This window comes from Diadema antillarum, unplaced genomic scaffold (genome assembly GCF_040938485.1).
Source record: "Diadema antillarum isolate AM-2024a unplaced genomic scaffold, OU_Dant_1.0 seq00000182_RagTag, whole genome shotgun sequence".
NCBI classification, from domain to species: Eukaryota; Metazoa; Echinodermata; class Echinoidea; order Diadematoida; family Diadematidae; genus Diadema; species Diadema antillarum.
In genome coordinates, this window is record NW_027271249.1 from 2,126,219 (window position 1) to 2,147,913 (window position 21,695).

At 39.0% G+C, this 21,695-nt stretch overlaps 1 protein-coding gene across 1 annotated transcript in view; it reads right to left on the reverse strand.

Annotated features, from left to right (window-relative positions):
• Positions 1 to 8,679: 8,679 nt before the first annotated feature.
• LOC139728531 (PR domain zinc finger protein 13-like) overlaps positions 8,680 to 21,695 on the reverse strand; it is a 31,876-nt gene continuing 18,860 nt past the window's right edge. Inside the window, exons 3-4 of the mRNA XM_071639467.1 lie at positions 9,969 to 10,232; positions 8,680 to 9,905 (exon numbers count right to left, since the gene is read on the reverse strand). Of these exons, the coding sequence (XP_071495568.1) occupies positions 8,737 to 9,905; positions 9,969 to 10,232 (1,433 nt within the window). The 3' untranslated portion in view covers positions 8,680 to 8,736. The remainder of the gene's footprint in view (positions 9,906 to 9,968; positions 10,233 to 21,695) is intronic.

Genomic DNA, 21,695 nt, shown 5'->3' on the forward strand with positions numbered 1-21,695 from the left:
GTTAATACCATTGCAAAATAATGAAATGGATGATTTCCCAAGTGTTAATTGACGGATCATTCTGGTCATCTGGTCTAAGTTTATTCTTTGTCTGAACAGATTGATGAATCCCATAAAGTTTTACGTAAAGCGTATGCATTATGTCGCTCTGAAAAACGAGTGAAGTGCCCCTAACCGACTGAGAAAAAAAGAAAGGCCATTCGTACCAATGTGCCCATGAGGTAACTCCGAACTAGCTTATTCGATAAGCGAACGTGCTATGTCGCGCATCTTGATTAAAGCCCAAATAGGTTGTAGTAATTATCATCAGTATTTGTGCATGTGTATGTGTGTGCCTCTGTATGTGTGTGTATATGTACGTGTGTTGTGTGGGCGTATTCACATGTAACGACGAAGAAATGATTGAAAGTGATGCCCTTATTGTTAAGAGTATAGAATCGCTGGAACTGTATGCGTGAGAAAATTCCATATTTTCTCCGCGTGTTGCTTCCTTGCGGGTGATTCCTTGTAACGCCTGACGAAGTACCCGTTATGCAAATATTATTATGATTCATGTCAAGATAACAAACAAAATTAATACTGCGCGTGATTTTTCAGCGTTCAAAACGCGCGATCAATCACCACACTCTCATAAAGGGTTCATGTATGCAGAACGCGAGGTCTACCACTCATACGACAAATCGGTCGCGATTATTGCGATAGGGCCATGATTCAACAACAATAGGTATGTAGAATCAAGATGTGTGGAACATAAATATCATATTCTCAGACTTCTTCGAGTTGTGGAAGAGAAAAGGGTAAGATTGATGACTGGGAATGGCGGCTGGAGGTGGGAGAGGGTGGTGCAGGGCGTGACGCGTAGAGCCTACCGGGCGCCGAAAAACACGGGGAGGGCGTCATTTCGGGGACGTATCGCTCGGGATCTCCGCCGCTATGTATTCGGGCATGCAATGACTCTCACGGAACTAGCTGGTCATCACGGCACATGTTACTCTGAATGTGTTGCGTCTGAACTACGAGGGTACATTACGCTCATCTTTGATAAACACACAGACACACACACACAGACACACACACACACGAAGACAAAAAAGAAGCTTTTTAAATTTGCAGTTAAAGATCTGCAGTCACAAAATAATGGGGAAACTGTGATAATTGATGATGAAGTTGCATATCTGAGAGATACTCGTATTGTATAGTCCTAATAGTTGTAGCAGGGGCGAAATTTCGAAAAGACAAACAGCACCTTTACAAAATTTAACGGGTTGGGAAGGCGCACGTGCCCCCGCCAATTTTTTCTTCTTATTTCTTTTGTTTTAACACAAAAGAAAATGGAGGGGGGGGGGGGGGCGCGTCCGGTGTGCCTCCGCCTGGATCCGCCACTGTTGTTATAGGATATCTCTATAAAATAAAGAAAAACACCCCAAACTACAGTATTCGATTTGTAGCCCCCCCTTTTGCATAGTGCCTGTGTTTGCATGTGTGGGCCTACATACTCGTGTGTGTGTGTGTGTGTGTGTGTGTGTGTGTGTGTGTGTGTGTGTGTGTGTGTGTGTATGTGTGTATAGGCCCTACATACCTGTGTTTTTGTTTGTGTGTCTTCCATAAAAAGAGGGTATCGAGAAAACTGGATCCCTGGGAATAAACACAAAGAAAAGTGATAATCAATTTGTCTAGTGCAAAGAACAGCAATGACAAGTACATTTTGTTCAGTATTTAAATGAATTGGCATTTCAAACCATGTTTTCAAAGGGGCGAAGTCTTTTCTGAGAATTTCAACGCCCACGAGTTTGCGTTGGTTCTCGGCTAGAATGAAAAAAGAAAAGAAAAAAAAAGAATGAAATTATGCGTTTACATAATGACTTTTTAAAAAGAAATAACATAGAAAGATAAATTTGACTAATGAACAAAGCTAGAGCTTCGCTTCAAACTTTATAAGAGTTGTTGGTGTACCATTGGATGGAAAAGAAAGGTAATTCTTTTGAAAGTTATGAAAAATCGATACACAGGATCATGTAATCACGCACAGTGCATTTCCCAATGCCGGCACTAATGTGGATGGTAGTTCTCGTATAATTGCAGATCTACGTGGCATGTACAACCATACGATAATGAGATGTGTAATGAGTATTATCAACACAATCTCTGTGTCATTACTTCAAAGTAAAGTAGGCCTATTGCCATGCAATGGTCTTACTAGTAGGTAGAAATTCAGCGGCTTTCGTCGATATAGAAGATAGATTAAACTTTTTTTGGTTCTTTTTTAAATATGAGACACAAAAAATCACGGCGTAAATCAAACACCGCACTACCCATTACACTTTCTCTCACACAGTCAATTGCTTTGGCGCTCGGACAACGCGCGAAAATGATGCGATTGATTTCAAGTGAATGATCGCCACACCTGCTGCGCGCAGTGAATCAACCAACAGACCGTAATATCGACAGCCGACTAAAATTGATGACAGACAAATGCCTTATTAATTACAAAAAATGAGCCCTACACCCCCATTCAACGAGGCAAAAAATACGCCCACGTTGACAAATTGAGGGATATTCTTTGAAAATGCCTGGGATACCCCTTCCTCCTCCTCCCCACCCCCTCCTCCCCTAGAAAGTCCAAAAAACAAAAGAGGCGTATGTGAACCTACCCAGCTGATACACATCAGCATCCGGGCAACCAACTCTGCTCATCCAGTCCGCGCGTGGGTGGGTTTTTCAGACTGGTGCTCCACCAATATTTGATGTGGTTGTCTATAGAATAAGAAAATTTCACAGACAAATACGTTGATATTTTATTGGGCAATCTCTATTATTTTTTCATATTCTTCTCCCCCTTTTTTGTCGCCAAAGAAAATTGAGGAAATTTTCCCTTTTTGCCCCGCGTATGAACAGAACTGCCGTCGTTAGGTCTGCCGCTGTATGTATGCGGCCAGTGCGTATCTCCCTTCACGCGCGCGCGTGCCGGCACGGCGCATTATTGTCGGGGACAAGCCGCGCGTAAATCATAGGACACTGATCATTGCTGATTCGGTCTATACTGGTCCATCAGGTTGTTCCAGCACTCACTCACTGTGCAAACCAGCCAACCTTGGACTCGTATGTATGCTCGCCTCTGCGTTTCATTGTCAAATTTGCTGCCCTTCGCTCAGCAATGTGAACAGTCCTTTTCTTTTTTCTCTCTCTCTCATTTTCTTTAAATTCTACCTACCCAAGACCAAGCTTGAAAAAAATCGTTAGTTGGCCAATGTGTTGTATTGTTGTGTTGTGTTGTATTGTTTTCAAAATACATATTTTTCAACATTAAGTACTATATCCTGATCAAAATTTTCAATGAATATTTACCTTCCCCTATACCTGCATGCAACAATGCATGCATGCATGATCCCGAGGAGGGGAGGGGGGGGGGGGGGGTTGTCTCTTCTAGACAAAATGCACTGTAGTATGCCCACCGGCGTCCAAACACCTCAGAAATGGACCGAAAATATCGTATAATGGCGTAACAAATTTGTACTTCTAAATGGAGACACCATAATGATTATGTAAAACATATACCCTATGTGGCGTCACCAGGAACGTTAATCAGACGATACTTACCCTACATGGCTTATTTCGTTATGGTACCAAGTAAAACACCCTAAGCGGGGAATTTCTTTTTTTTTGTAACAAGTACAATACCCTATAAATGCAATGTTGAATAAATAATGTTTTATACACTGGTTGGTAAATAATAACAAACTACATTAAACGAATTTCCTGAAGTACAATATCATGGACGTCAGACCTAACTGAATCTACAACACTAATTGTAGAAATATGACCTCTAAAAGGCGACACACAGAAAACACAAACACAGCTCTTGTAAGCGAAAGTTTGACGCGGATACAAATAGTCAAGTCACATGAAGAACGACTCATTGTGGTGTGTACTTGTGTATGTTATCATGTCTGTGTGTGCATTTCGGATTAAAGCCAAAACATAGTTATCGGAAGGGCTCAAAATTCATCTTCCATCGTTTGGGATTTGCTTCCAATACACTGAACAACTTGCTGAAAGGGTCTACCAAGAAACTTACTTGGCTGACGCGATTTGCCAGGATGATGAGCTCTTTTGGAGTGTTTTGAGATCAAAAGTGTAGAATATTTTCGATCGTGGTACACGACTTTTTCCAGAAGAGCCCTCGTCGTCATAACCTCGCATTGAACATTGTGGGAAGGTAAAACATAACGTGATAATCGATCATGCCCATGCAATCGTATTTTCCAACAAGATACATTCGATTCACTCTTAGCGCGGAATTCGTGATGATCGTTGTGGTCCGATTTGTCGATTATCGATTATTGATTTACGTAGCAACCACGATCGGGTGAGATTGTGGACTTCCGGCTAATATTTCGCATTTTCGTCGTTACCCAACTGAAATCGTGTGATTACATACAGCGTTATTCCATACATTGCTTGTGCAAGCGTGTACTTCATTTTGGAGCGAAAATTGACAGTTCTGCAGGCATACGAGAACTATGTTTTGGCGTTAAGAATATTTCTTTCCCTGACACTGATCTATGTGTTCGATGAGGAGTGAACAGAATGAAATGAAACCAATTCTATCGCATCTAGCAATCTGTATAACCATCTATTCACATGACGTGCTGACAGTTTATTATTCTTTTGTGTACGTTAGTACTTAAAGAGCGCAATAGAAGGTGGACGGAAGGCGGACGAAGAAGAAACACACACACACATACACACAAAAAGAGATGTATGTCCATATGTATGTATATATTTTAAATATATATATATGTATACCGTATATATGTATATATATATATATTTACATTATGTATGTGTTTGTATATGTTATTATATCTTTGGAAATGTGTTTACATACTTTTCTACCTTGCTATGTATATTACATACCCATGAATATGTATTATATTATTTCTATTTACCGTTTGAACATTTTGAAGATGTATGGTAATCACACATGATTATCATAAATAAAAAACGTCTGAAGTCGAATTGACTGTCGTTATGGAATTTTATCCAATCGCTCAAATGCATATTAGATTAATTGTGAATATATCATGTAATCACAATTCTCGTTAATGATGCATCAGCTGTAATTCCTTCTACTCAGTTACGTCATCATCACTTCATCGTGGCAGGGCTATAACTATTTATTTTTTTGTATAGAATAACAGTGTTTTTCTTTTTAGCTCTCTCGTGCAAACAAAACTTTATTGAAAGTTTGTGTGCAAGGTTTTGGAACACATTTGAGGCCATGACATACTGTGATCTTTTTTTTGTTCGTTCTCCCTCTCTACTAATCAGTATTTACTAATCTATCAATTTATATCTTTCTATTCATCTCACAAGCACTCTTGCCTGTTATTGCAACATTGTGAATTGATAAGTAATGTCTAATTTACAAAAGAGTTTAATTTGTTTACATTATTCCTACGTACTGTGTTAGTCAAATTATCCCGATCTATCTGTCTATCTATCTATCTATCTATCTGTCTATCTTTCTGATCTGTCTAATATCTATGTACGTTTGTGTGCATACACATACATTACACAATCATTATACAGTGCGTATCAAAAAAAGGTAATCCAACTATGGAGGGCTACTATTTTATAACGGTCAGCTATGGAGAGCTCAATGTTGGTTGTATGGAAATTGGAACTCGTCCTCTTTCCATTGATACCTAATAATGCCGACAAATGTCATGCATGTCTGAGCACATAAACTTTAGAGACAATGATAGCAAATTGCACTTATGTATCAATGGAAAGAAGAAGAGTTCCCCTTTCTATACAGCCATCATTCAGCTCTCCGTAGCTGACAATTATGAAATAGTAGCCCTCCAAAGTTAGATTACCTTTTTTTTGATACGCACTGTATATGTACAGACACACACTTATATCAGCGTTAAAACGAGGTAGCTCCATTCTTGTCAGTTTGGGTATTTGCTATCAAACCTGCTAGAAACAAAGAAAATAGTAAGAAAATATGAGAACATTTTTGTTATGCAATAAGTGAGGTTTCGTTGGGAAGGTTTTTTTTTTGCTCTATCTGATGATGGACTTACTTCAAAATGTTTAAAAATTGCGCTGAATGAGTTTAGCGATCAAACTCTATATGTGTATATATATCAATGTGTATACAGTACATATATATATATATATATATATATATAAACATATATATATATATAAACATATATATATATACTTTTATGTGTGTGTATATATATAAATATGAATATGTATATATATATATATATATATATATATATGATATATTTGTTAATTTATTCATAAAGGAAATCTTGTATGTATATGTGTGTTACAATGAAACACAGTAGGAAAAGCATCCAAGGAGGGCTATTTAGGCAAGCTCGTAAATTATCCTGGTTTAAAAAGACTATAGGTATGTGATATGACTGACGATCTTATCTAGGTCCCCCTGAGATGTCGTCCTGTATGCCCTATCTCATTTTTCTGATTAATAAAGCAACCAAACGAATATAGGGTTTTCGTTTTGTTTCCGGTAGATCCCCAATGTTTTCCTCGATAATGATTGGTATCTCGTACACTTAATACAATTCATTTTCACTCTCTTCAGCATCAAGCGTCAATTTCAGTTAAGTTATCACATTTTATTGCACTCATGCATTTTTAAATCGTTTTGTATAGCGTATATGTTGGGGCTGTTCTTTTTTTTTCTTTGCACCATTTTCACGACAAGGCATTGAAAAACAGCTAGATAAAATCTGAGAAACCAAAAGTGTTCATTCATATTCTCACGTAACACGTTATCTTGTTTGGTTGTTTCTCAGATGGAACTTGATGAGTGCGCTTAAAGCAGGCTGGAATAAGACAGGAATTTTGAAAAGAAATATCACATTAACACTCTCTTCTTTATGAATATGGAAGCGCAATAAGTTATTGCTTTTATTGACAATGTTAGAAATCACTATTTACAACTCCTCGACTTCTATATTGCGTGTAGACGTCGCGTCAAAGACAAGACTTAAATTCTCCACAGTCTTACTCAAGGTGTAAGCCACATTTACACACGAGTCATTTTGTAATTGCACGTTATATTTATAAAAAAATAAATTAGCACATGTTGTAGTACATAATCGATATATAAAAACTGAGCTTGTCGATAAACTTTGCTGTTTTTTTAATGCGCCAGTAAAACACATTTCTCTGACGGTAGATTACATTAATACATTTCTCAAATATTCAAAAAAGAATATATTGTTAAGGTTGTATTTAAATCAATTCATGAGATTTCCTGTCATGTTGCTCGACTTTTTCTTTACCCTCCCCCCCCCCCCAAAAAAAAAAAAACCAAACAAACCCCAAAACAACAACATCTATTTGACAACTTTTTCGAAACTGGTAATTGTATAATTTTGTTTTCCTTGACGACATTTCTCCTCGAATCGCCAGTCAATGACTTTGTTACAAATATTATGACGTTCCATTTTTGGGATCAATGTATACCAGGAGGGGAATTTTTGTTTACCTCATTCCTAAAGAATATGTTTAATGTCATACATGTACTTCGCCGAAAATCCATTATCTACAATAAAAATGAAAAGAAAGAATACGACCAAATTTTGAGCTTTCATGTCTTTGGAGAGAGATCGAGAAGTGCCGAAATGTTATAGATGTTCAATTTAATATCAGTTAGCTGTGATTGAAGAACTATTGAAGTGTTCGCTGTCAGGATATACATGGTGAATACCGATACTCGTTCGGAAATATATGTTCCAATGTGCAGTGCATTGACACAACGTGATGAGTATAAATACGGGTCTAGTTAGAACAGCGATTTTCTTCTTTTTTTTTCTCTTATGTAGTTTGAGGTCATTAAATCTACCTGTGCAGGATTAAAAGTACAATTAGTTTTACTAAAATCCCGTAAAAAGCTTTGTTGTGATGAGTTACATAACGAGGAAATTAAAGCGGTTAATATTTTTCCACGAAACGATCTTTTTTATTCTTTTTTTTTGGGGGGGGGGGGCGTGGAAAAACAGGTTTTGACTGATATGAAGGGCACTGTTTAGCAAATTTTTGCAGTTTTTTTTCTGCATGAACTTACATGACAAAGGAATCTCTAATATTTTACAGTTAACCTCTCCTAAGTCGAATCTAAAAGAACCGTGGAAAATCCTTTAACTGAACGTGATTTCGACTTTCAACAATATCATCAACACGAATGGCAATATCCGGGGTTGAACTTTTCTTCGACTTACATGACTTAGCGAATTATTTGACTTGCGTGAGGTCGACTTACGTGAGGCTGACTTTATGAATATTAAGCTAGAGAACATTAAAACTTAACATAATCACTAAATCTGAGTGACCGGGTTAACATTTTATTTTAATTTCCCATGGACAGTAGTGTTAACCATTGAATTAACAGTCTATTAGCGTGGTGCTCTTTATTTATATAGTTATTGATTGTGCTACATAAGTTTCAAAACTTCTGTACACAGGTTTAATCTTTATCAACATAATCATAAAACAGTTAAACCAGCATGCAGCGTTCCACATTTTCTAAAATTAAGTAACCACATTGTATGACAGTGTCTTTGAGAGAGAGAGAAAAAAATAGCACAACGTACTAGCATACACGTATTTGAAATTCATCATTTTTCTTCCTACAGTTCTTCACATTGTTCACGTGATCAATGGCGTGGACAGAGAGGTAGCCAATCAGCTTGCACTTTGCACATCAATACAGTCATTAGGCCTACTGCTCTCTAAGTGCTTGGAAGCATCCGGGCTACTCAGCGGAGACATTTCGGCGTCGTCATGGAGACCCTCATCCTCTTCATCCTCCTCCTCCTCCGTCGCGGAGCTGACGCGACTGTTCTCGTTTTCGGCTTCTTTCCCTTCCGCTTCCTGCCTCTGCTTCTCCTCTCGCTTGGCCGCCTCGTTCGGGTGGCGGGATCTGATGTGCCGATCGAGATCCCGTCGGCGAACTAGCACCTTCCCGCAGTACTCGCAGCGGTACGGCGTCTCACCCTCAGCGTGGAGGCGGATGTGCTTGTTGAGGTTGCTGGGATCTCCGAAGGGACGCAGACAGACCTTACACTTGAGGGGCTTGTAGCCGGTGTGGGTTCGGAGATGGATCTTCAGCCCGTACTTTCGCGAATAGAGCTTTCCACAGTATATGCACAAATGCCCTCGCTTGTTTTTGCGACCCGAGTCCTGTAGGTAAGAGTATTGTGTTTCGCCCACTTGAAATGACGGAGACGAACCCTGAAGAGGCAAGTGTGTTCTTTCGAGTCCCGCAAATTTCGGCATTTCCAGTTCGTTAGGAGGGGGCAGGGGATGTGGTGGATGGACGAATTTGAACGGTGTCGGGATGGGGACCTTGTATGGGAAATAGGGATGGCTCACTCCATTAAAAAGTTCGCGATGATGTACCGGAGGGAGGATGCTGCCATACCTTACGATGCTCGGCAACATGGGTTGGAAGCAGCGAATTGGTATGTGCGCGTACGGATCGAGCGGCTGATACTGCGCGACGCTAGCTGGGATCGAAAGTTGGGATTTGTATGCCAGGGGGTCGAATGGGTTGGCATTTTTGTCGAGTCCAGTCGGCGACTTCATGGCTTCTCCACTCGTACTTTGCCCTTCGCCCTGTGCCCCTCCCGATTTATTCAGCATCTTGTCGACCGAAAACAAAACGCCTGAGTCCTTTCTCGTTGCTTCTGATGAACTGACTGTACTCATGACTGAATCATCTGACGATCTCGTTGTCGATGGGGAGTGGGTTTTGCGAAATGCGCGAAAGCCTGTTTTCTCTCGGGCGCCAGATGACGCCGCGTTGCCGAGCGCGTTTGTCTTCGTGTGAGGCTTGAACGCCGACGCACTCCCTCCGTCTCGACTGCTGGACACGAAGGCGCTGCTGCCGCTCAAGGGACGCTGGTCCGCCCAACTCACGCTGCCTTCGCCATCATCACCCGAGCTTCTTGATAATGACGTTGACTCGGTCACTGATCTCGGCGTGACTCTCCTGAAGGCGCTTCCAAGTCGAGTCGGTTCTCCTGCGTCGGGCTGCTCCCTGTCGTGTCGGTAGATCGGTCTGACCGTCACGGTGTTGCAATGCGACGCTGCTCTGCAGGATTTAAGATGTGACTTGAGGGCGTTTGGGTATCGGAATTTTCGAGCACACAAGGGACAGGCGAAGAATCCGTCCTCGTCTGTATGTAAATGAGAAAACACAAATGATTCGAGGCATTAAACGAATGGAAATAATGAAATCTGTTAAAGCAATTCAAGATATTCTCATTTTCATGGCTCATCACAATCGGAGAGTAGTAGCAACTTGCATTACAGTTTTGCAAACATCATTTGCAATTCGTCGTATATTAGCTTGTAGCTAATATCGGGGTGATCTTGGGTTTGAGGTGATCTCATATTTCAGGTATTAATCGTTATCGTTTATATCATCTCTCACAGAATTACTATAAAACAATCTGTTTTGAGAGACCTAGAAGACTTCTGATGGCAGAAATAAAGTGACCCGGAGATATCATTTCTCTTATTTCTAAATGATAAAGTCTTCAATTTTATTACTTAATATGGACCAAGAGGTTATGCCTTGTTATACCGAATTGTAGCGCTTCGTCATATTCCGACGGCAAGGGTATTCCATGCATGGGAATTTTATCAGGGAACATAAACTGGTTTCGACAAATGGCAAGGGAACTACGTTTTTAAAAGAAAGGAGGCAGTCTTTTCCAATAGAAACGATTATGAAGAATTCAAATGCTGCTGATATAAGAAATGTGTAAGTGATATCGAGAGTATGTTTTGTGGAAAAGATTGCCGAGGTTTAGAAATCTGTGAGCAACAAACACTAGCGATGTCCAACAATCAAGCTGTACTCAGTTACAAGGTAAAATCAGATTCAGATTAAGATTCAGATTCAGAATTTTGATCATGAGAAAGATATCGCAAATATTTCCAACAGTCATCTGGGTGTACAGAACAATTGCGACATAGCTTTTTTACAAGGCCTTAGGGGAAGAGAAGGAAACTCGATTGATTAACAGATACAGAAACAACATAAAAGAAAAAATGAGACTTGGAGGAAGAAAAGAAACAAAAATAACAATCAGAGACGAGTGATACAATGAGAATGTGCTCTATTTGTGGATGTTATCCTCGTCAAGCACCTATTTATGATAACGGTCTCCTCCATTTCTATCAAAGTTAGATTTGCCTCTTGAACAGCAGCTACATGGAATCTAAAAGTTTCTTCTTATTTTTTTATACGTAAAATGACACCCACTCGTCTTTATATAATCAAGAAAAACAGTGCAGTACATTTAAGTCAACCAGTTGCTTGTTTATATGTAATTATCATTCCTCAATTACTTTGCTCAATTGACTTTGTGCTATATTCTTGCATGAAAAATGAATGCAGAAATAAGATCAAAAGAAAAGAAATCAATCAATCCATCAAATGAAATTGTGATGAGTTATATAATCAACACGCAGTGCAAGTCGGGATTAAACAAAATGTTGTGGTTTGATTTGATTTGATTTGATTCCTATTTTACACGATGTTTATTGTCCCTCCTTTAGAAAAAAAATTTGCTTCTTTTCTTTGAAAAACAACCATGTGTCATTCACAACAAATGGTTTGAGTCCTCATTTGCTTTATCCCCCAAAATGTATGTCGTCTCGCTGTTTTGATAAATTGTTCTTTCTTTTTTTTTCGTCATGACATTCTCTTCGTAAAAAATGCTGCATACATATGAAGTGTGAGTATATGCTACTTCCCTATCAAATAAATTTGGAACTAAAATACAGCTTCGCATGCTTGTCCTTAACTTAGGCCGCTCTTCTCAATGATGATATGATTTTGAATGAACAGTTTCATAGGGCCTATATGTAAGTTTATACATTTTCGTATTACTTTTTGTGATTGTATCGGCAAAATGTGATATTGGATATATAAAATTTGATTTGAATCTGAATTTCAATGTGGAGAAGTTAAAAGCTATTGATTAAAATCCACATCAGCTATGTTTCCTCTTACCATCAAGATATCGCTGCCTAATCCCAAAATATCTTATTCGAGTAAGTATAAACGAAATTTAGAATATGATATCATGCTGTTACAGAAGACTAACATTGCTAAACCCTTTTTAGATCGTTTTTATTTTTTTAACAGCTAAGGGCAAGGTGGCAATCTGCACAAAAATTCTTCGTATAGCTGATACCAAAGCGTCTTCTTATTTTTTGATGAAATATTGTTTCAATGATATGTGATTGTAAGGTACGAATTCAGTCAAATGCCTGACTCTGTGATTTCAAAGTGTTCACATTCGAATGAAAATTCCACTGCATCCTGGAAGCTAGTGAGTGAACTGAAAATTAATAAGGAAGATGAAAAAGAAAAATAGAGAGATAAGTGGATGTTTTGGTTTGTTTCTAAACGGCGCATTATTATAATAACAAACAATGCGGAATTGAAATGCCTGTATCCGTTGATGAAATGGTCTTGATGAAATATTCATGTGGTGTATAAGATACTGAAAAAAAAAGGAAGTTATTAATCTCGAAATAAAACTCAGAAATCATTAAAAAAAAACACTAGACGCTCTGGAATCACAATCGATTTGACAGTATTATTTTTAGGGTCATATTTTGCTCATTAAATAATAAGTGGATAAATAAGTGACAAAAAATAACATAGATTGGTAGATAGATGATAAGTATAATTATGTTCATACGCGCCATACATTCTGCTAATCAAATTTATGTGTTGGCATTCTTTATAAGTCTCGGATTTTGTTATTTCTTTGAACAAAAGAGAATGAATATGTATAGAGAAATAAACACTGGAATCATGCTATGATAAATTGATAAATGATGCCTGATTTATATCTCAAGCAAAATTTCAGTAACACAGAAGAAATAACTGATCATCGCTTTTTAAATTCCATACGTGTATGAATATTTGAGCTATAATGAAAAAAAAAGGAAAACAACAACGGCAAATGTTAAGTTACATAAAACGAATTCCGGCGACATTTTCATACAACAAGCTCCTACCATGCAAAGACATGGCCACGTATACCAGCAATCTAAGTTGTCTTACCTGTACAATGATAACTGGGACTTTTTTCCACGCTCTTTCATCAGAAATGTAACACACGCATGCCGAGAAATTCGTAAATCAAGTCATAAACGACGCCGAAAATTGCGTTTCCGAATTTGAACCTTCTAAAGTCAAATCATGAAAGTGTAACGGGTCAGCCGAGCTCCGAAAACAAACTTCGAAAAAATTATCGGACCAAATCCTCTGTTTTGGTGTCTGAGTTTGCGAAGCGTGTCTGCTCTCCAAGATGGATGGAGGGGGGAAAACAGATTCTTTGGTACCACCTGCCAGTCGGCCCCTTCAAGCAACCATCCGGGGACAGGTGAGGAGAAAAAAGTGTCCCGCTCCTACCCCTGACTTGTCTCTAAGTAGCGAACCCTTCCTATTCAAGCGATCCCCCCGATAGGAAGTTGTTTACGAAAAGTTACATGCTTTCTTCAATGGAGATTGAGATGAGTGAGGTACGGAAGAGAAAGGGGAGGCATCGATTTTCGCAAGGGTTAAAAGACACTTGTTCGATTGATCAAACACTGCCGTCCACTGTTTTTGCATTCTTCCCGAAACTTTCCTTTCTCCCAGGACACGTTGGGATGTCGATGCCACCGTTGATGAATGATAAAAGATTACAAGAGGGGATGATCGAAAATAGATGAAGAGGAAAGAAAAAAGAAAGAAAAAGGATGAAACAGATTTTACTCACTCCGTGTTTTGACAACCATTACAACAATAGCAGATATTAACGCCTCGTGTTCCGTAATATGCCTGCTTCTGCGCATCCTTGAAATGGACAATGTTTATGAGTCCATTTCATTCAGGCCTGACAGTTGACTGAAGAACACTGGCTGAAGCTATTTTGAGCAAAATAGCAGTTTGAAATATCCAACTCCAACAATAATGTGATGCTATTTTTTTTTTCGTCATCATCGCACTGAGATTTGAAGAAAGAAATGTGACTACAGCTGAACTACTTGTAAATTACCTGGTTTTCGCCATAAGTGATATGATAACCTGCCGTGTTGTTCCAACTTTTGTTAGAGTCATAAATGACTAAAAAATTATTCTGGATAACGCATCGAATGCATGGGAAAATGTGTCTGAAGACAAGACAAACAAACAAACAAACAAACAAGCAAACAAGTTACCACTCGTTACATTTCGTAAAAACTTGTTGCATTGATACTAATAGCAAGCACTCTTTGCGCTCTCCAATGACAGATGTTGACAATAATTATCACAAGCAAATTAACAAACAGATAATTTCAATGCAAAGTAAAGGCAATGATGCATAGTTTCTATACTGGTGACAAAGGTTATACAAAAGTCACCGAGAGCAAAACGTAATCTTTAATTCCTGTTTTCACATCTATGAAGATTCTGTCGGAAAGCCCTCAAAAAGTCAACCAGGGTCAAATCTGAATGTTTGTAAGGCATTTCACCAGTTTGTTTTCAGTTTTCAGATAAAACACGAATTTGGGTCTAAGTGTAATCTTCGCGGCGCGCTATTTTACGTGACTATTAGCGCAGTTCGGCGTGAGCGGGCAAATCGCGTTGCGAATACACCACCTGACTGTCGGCTTTTCCGCGCTATCGACCACTATCGATCCCACGGCATGTTTTTTGCCCTCGTCGAAAAAAGGAGAGAGAAAAAATCGCGATCGATTGATCGTCTGTTTTTCAATCTGAGCCCGCGGGGCAAACGCCAACAGGCGAGGACACGGAAGAATGGAGAACCAATCTCATTGGCACGAAATACCAAGCACCTACCAGCACCAGACGGGGAAACTACTGCTGGGATTTCGGGAGAGGGTCCGACAAAATCTTACTCAAACAAATCAACAAAATGTCCTTTATGCTCACCTCCAGAAAACTAGTCATTCTTTGCTTTTTTGCCTTATTCTTTGCTTTGCTCGACAAAGCAAAACAATCTAATACAGTAAGTTGTAAAGTGCTGAAAGAAAATCTGTTTTTTAACAATCTGTATTTCGTGTTGGTATTGTCTTTGAATAACTTTACTGCACAAACTTTGGGCTGATTTTTGAAAAACAATAAGTTAATCAATAATGTACATTGTCATAATTATTATCATCGACTTTACATGGTCTTTAGATCTCTATGAGGTCTAGATCTCGCGCTCTGCGCTTTGGACTTTGAAAACAAGGAAATTTACATCAGCAATATCAATATTTCACAGGATTTTGTTTCTACCGTAGTAAATTCCCCAGCTTGGTTGTTGCTCACATGGTTGTTGCTCTCACATTGTTTCGCAATATATCGGTGTTTTCTGCCAAGCTGCAAACCGCCGGGGATACCAGAAAGTGATTCGCCATTGTCAAAGAGTTTTGTTACCCCGAACATTCTCCCCCAGTTTGCCCGGATGGTATTCAAAGCTCCAACAACATTATTTCGATTTTTTCGCTGTTTCTTTTCTTTCCGTGAAGGTGTAATAGGAACAGCCCCGGGCGGTACATGTCATTCCCTGCAGTATTTATCAATAATGTCGCGAGAATGTAGCAATTTTGTTTACTAGTACCAAAGAAAAAAAAAGAACCCTTATCCGTTACCTCGCTCCAACAGCTTCGAGACCTTATTCACGATGATATAGAGCAAGGACATGGTTTGTTCGATTTTCTTACCTTTGTTTCTGAAATGAAAAAAAAAAGGAGAAAACCCCAACCTAGCCCGAGGGGGCTGTACAGAACATACTATGCCTTTTGTCCCGCTTTTTTGTTTTTCTTTGTTTTTCTTTAACAAACACTTATTGTGTTCAAGAGAAATCAAAGCCGAGTCAATGACGCTCAACAGGCTGTCTTGTCAAAACCTTTTGAAACATTGAGCCTCGCACTAGTGAAGCTTTAAAGGAGTTTCGATCACTTGATCATTCAATATCTTAATGGAGGGATTGTAAATTCATTTTTCAACATTTTCGCTATGGCAACACTGATCTTCAAACATGATGGTAACATAAACACCCAAGATGTATAAAACCACTCTATCAAGTCCTAAGATTCGAGAAAAAATAGAAAAGTTACAAATTCATGAAAAGCAAATAACAAAGTAAAAAACCAAACCAACAAAAAATGAAAATTAATGATGAATCATCTCCAGCTTTAAATTGCATTATGATCATTACATTGTGTTTGTGATATTAATCTTACATACTATATTTCCAGGCCAATTTCGTTGTTTTGTCATTCAATTTCATATTAGAAACATTAATTTTAGTCAGATTTGCATAGGCATTGAAACAACGTCATTCAAAATCGTTTTTCTTCTTTAAAATTGACTAATTTGGCAAACGATTTGTCATTTGCGCATTCTAAATTAATTGATTGCGCAAACATTTTCGGCAATGGTCGAATGGTTATTCAACTTCGTCTCAACCTGTCGACAGCTCTTTCCGAGCATTCACATTCGCATGTAGACAAAGAAGTTCATAAAAGGAGCATTCAAATCAAACCTGTAGGTATACGATGTGGATCAAAAAGTACACCGCGATTTGAACAGAATGTTAAAAACGTCTATACACGTGAATCACACATGGTATTTGCATCCTCATGATGGTGATGCAAATAAGTATGCAAAATGACGATTTCAAAGCAGTTTGATGATGGTGATTAAAATGAAGATGTCAAATTGAAGATTATAAACACAATTTTAGAATCTTAAAGAGAATAAAGATGTAAATTAGAGATAAAGAAAGCCATGTGATGACATGACGAAATTAGTATTTTGTCTGGAAGTTGACATAACAAGTCGTGTTTGAAAACAGTCTGGATGTTCAGATAAATATATGCTGATCATGATGATGATATCTAAGATAAAAAGTAAAAGTTACATTCAATGATTAGCTAGATATAATCACTCTTGCTTATTCATAACTATACGTGCATTGCAAAATTGAATGCTCAAATTGTAAAAATTGCCCATTGCACTAATTTAAATGCACAAACTTGGAAGTCTATGCCGAAACATGAAATTGAATGCTTACATCCGACTTTGAACTATACAGTGACCATTCATTTGGTGCCTAAAAACGAAATTGAGAGCACTCAACGTGAAATCGTTTGACCAAAGTCGCTCCATCGATTCAAACAATCGAAATCAAATGCACATAATATGAAAGTGGACAACAATTTTACAAATTAAGCCGGGAAACCTATATCAATTTATTCTTTGTCAGGTCGTGGGTTTTGCTGATAGCAGGACATTAGAATGCTTTATTGCTTTCACTGCTTTAACTCTGTTGCACTCCAATGACGAGCGTGCATTATCAAACGAGTTTTGCAATAGCTGAGCTACATTCATTTGGAGGCAACTCAATGGTGAGTAGAAAAAAGAAAAAAGTAGAGAAATAATGAATAAAGGACTAAACGCCATGAGAGATTAAAAAAGGAAAAAAAGAAAAAAAAAGATAGCTCAACGGGAGTCTAGAGAAAGTTTGCCCCGAGGCCAAAATCGAAGCCGTGTTTGTCCTGCGCGCCACCGCTTCGTCGCATTATCACCACCTGTGTCATCCCGGGAGTATAGCTCACCTGTGTGTAGGCCCAGTGACGTATGGGTACGATCGATCGGGAGTATATGGGGGAGAGAGAGGAATGAGGGGCAGCGACTTTACCGGAGCTTTGGAGAGCGGCGACCCGCCGACAATACGGGGAGCGATGGAGAGAGTTTTCAAAGATTAATTGCGCTGCAGCACCCAGAAATTAACTGATTCTGCTTTCTCTCAAAAGAAGCAATTGATGGTATTGATTCGAGTACATTCCTACGAGAAAATAAAATATGTATTGACTCTCACACAACATGACAAGATTTATTCGGTTGATTAAAAAGCGCGCTAACAAGTACACACGCACTTAATAATGCAAGCAAGCACAATCATCCTTTTCATGTCTTCACTAAAAGTCATTTCCTTCATGCGTAATCAAATGAAAATGCATAATACTTCCGTACAACGAAATCTTGACACAATCTTAAAGTTTATGACATAAACCACCTCTCCCCTCCCCCCCCCCCCGCTTTGTCGACACAACAACGAAGTGATAAAAGTATATGCATTCTGCGCGTAGTTTTACTTGTCCCTTTGACTATCATCGCATCAGATAGCCCATTAACATTCATTAAGCTGATAAGCGATAGAGTCATTCGTGTTACTCTGGGAATGGTAGGGCCATTACCTCGCTCAAAAGAAAATTATTTAGGCAAGCTCACATCACTAATTTTACTGATATTTTGCTCCAACATATGCAAGTTTTAAGTGCTACAAAAGGAAGGAAAACAAGCACGTTAATATCAGCATGATCATGTGGTTGAAAAGTTCGAACAGCTATATGGGTCAATGATGGACTATTACGAGTAGGGAAATCAAGGCATTCTGTCTGTGTGTGAGGGTGTGTGTGTGTGTGTGTTAGCCATCGCATCGTTTTCTCTAGTGGTAAACTTGTCATGAACGCTGGAGCGCTCTAGACATGATAGATAATTTTCATGGGCAAACAAATCCTTTTCACATTCACGTCGAAAAAAAAGAAAAGTCGACGTCGTCATCGTCACGTCTTTCGAACTTTAACAGCGCACCGTGAAGAACAGACAATATTAATGTCATTCTATCTCGACTAATTTCTCCCATGATAACGTAGAAATAATCTGACCCTTCAGAATACTTCTCGCATAATAGATAATGAACTTGGTCATCTGCTCGTTATTACCAAGGATTTGTCGCAGTTCCGTTTTATGCTGTATGTTCAGAGCAAGCTTTACTCCAAAGACGGAAAACAGGTTTTTTTTACTACGTCTACGCATTCTCATTGGCAGGCGCAACTTCAATGTAATACTCGCTTTTGTTAACGCTCTCTCCTCTATTTTTTTTTTCTTTCTCCCACTGCCGAACTCGCGCACTGACTTGGCTTGGCTGAAGCTCCGGCACAACTGATTAGGTGATCGATCGATCGATCGATTGCACTCTTGGCCAGAAAGCTGGTGGTAAACACTTTGGGCAACAAAGGGAACATGTCATCCCCTTACTAATTTCGATCGCGGGATGGTGGCTTGTTTATTCCGAGACACGGCAAGACATGCATCGATGGTGGCGCGAAAGAAACGTAGGGACTAAGGAGAGAGAGGGGGAGAGGTCTTAGCATCTCGGATCTAACGAGAGCATTATTCCATAAACGAGACTTTCGCTAAGTGACCTCATTCAAGTTTACTAATGGCGCCGCCAAGATCGCAGCATGGTTGTGGTATTGCTAAAACGAATAGTCTTGATGATAAGAGGGAAAACAATTATTCCGATGAAGCTAATGACAACTGAATACCTGTATATAAGAAAGACCCAAGACCCCATTTCAGAGAATTAAAAAAAAAAAATTGGAATCAACAAATAACTTTCTAATGTTTTTCAGTAATTCGAATGTTGTGTATACAAATTTAAATGTGAAACGTCACTTGAATGATTATTCATATTTGCATGATTTCGTAAGGGATCCCCAAAGATGACAGCCAAATTTGGACTAGGGCCGTTCTTATATTCAGGTATTCAATTACACAAAAACAACGAGAACAATATTGATAGCCTCTGTAGTAACTATATTGATAGTATATGTAGACCCTAGTAATCATAACATTTACGTTTTTGTCGTACAGTGGAATAAATGGAATTATGAAAAAATAATTCAAGTAAGTAATAAACGAAAGAATGAACAAAATAACCCCTGTTGTGAAAGCTTAACTTTTGCAAATTTCCTCTAAGAGTCTGACTGCTAAATGATAATTGTCTCAAAAGCGTGTAAGGAAGAGATTGTTCCCCGACTTCAATTTTTCTAGTCTTCCCCCACCACGGGACACTTTTTTCGAACGTGAAACCAGACCAAGAAAATCCCACCTGACAGTTGTCTGAGTCCAGCGTCAAGACGACTGACAAGCACGTGATATACCAACAACAGAAACAACACAAAAATCTGATGCAGAGCCATCAAACAAAAATATATATAGTTTGTATATATCCAGGGACGATCAGATTACAGTTTTGTGGCGTCAATATGATGACAACTTTTACACGTGGGTGCAATATCAGTCATGTCACACTTTACCTCACCACATACATGCAATTATAGCAGAATGAACAAGAGGAGATGCCGAACTGTTAACAGGGAAGAAGACGCTCTAGAACAAGAAGTTGAAGAAGGGAAGTAAAATCATGGATCTTGCGATCCAAAAAATGAAAATATATTATCATTCCTGTTTATGTAACACCTCTGTCTCGGTGTATGTATACGCTGCCGTGGTGGAAAGGCATTATTAGGGCGCACTTGTTGAGTACATTACAACCTAAAGTCTGAGTGGTATCTTACCTGCTGCTCGTTGACACTATAGCACAGACTCTAGGATGACAGCCACAAACTTCCGCCTACCAGTCGACTTTCAAGAGTCTCTCGTGCCCCCCTGCCTCCTGGTGTCGTAATGAACTACCCCTCCACAAGACTCGTAATTAAGTATATTCTCATCTACGACAAGTCGCTCGCAAATTGGGGTAGAGAGAGAGAAGTGAGAAAGTTAGCCGTCTTGTGGCGTGCCAAGAAAAGAGAGAGAGAGAGAGAGGAATAGAAGAGCGAGGGGAAGAAGAATATAGAGAAGCTAGCCAATCGGATTACCGGTACAAGAAAGTCTCAGATTATGATTTCTCTCTTAAAGAAGTAAAAGCAAAATAATAATCTTCCACCTTCAGCTCTGTTCACTTCGGTGCCCACAAGGCTTACAAGGGCTTGATTCCCAGCTAACTGCCGCTACACGCTAATTGTCCTGTTTTACACACCGGTGTGTCCACAAAGGACTCTAACTTCCCAAACTGTCATCAAGGGAAAGAGAGAGAGGGGAAAAAATCCATCATCCAACAGGGTTAAAGAGTTGATAGAAAAAAACCCGAGGGAGAGTGAAAAGAAAAGGCTCGAAAGAAAAAAAAAGCTTAAAACATGTTCCGTTGCCCCCTCACTCGTGGTAAATCTTCTTAACGCGTTAATACCATAAGCAGCTCGCAGTATGAGCTGACCAGTTCCTTTCACTTCTGGGGCATCTGTATTTGCACGTTTTGTTCAAGTGGTAATAACTGTTTGGGCTAACGTAGCGGATTTAGGGACCCCTGCCTTCTTTCGCCCATAGAAATTGTCGGTGGATTATGGACAATGAAGTATCTGACCAGATACTTCGAAGGATGTGAGAAGAGAAACCAGACGCAAGGCAAAGAACAAGTTTGTCCGTTCGCTCTTTCTCTTTTGAATTCTTATCTTCTCGCGTATTCTTCTCCCGACGGTTAACGGGCGACCGTTTGCTCGCAGGGTGCTAAAAACTTGTGGTCAGTGTGAAAGTAGGAAGGAAAAAAACTGCCCTACCTCTTATTCGTCATGACCCAAGATCATTCAGCGCCCAAGTAGAAATCAGTTAAAAGAGAAAGGTGAATACACTGTTTTAAGAAAGAAATAATCACAAAATAAGTTTATTCTAATATCATGGAAGAGTATAAGACATAAATTCGCATTTCAAACATTGAATATACAATTGTTAT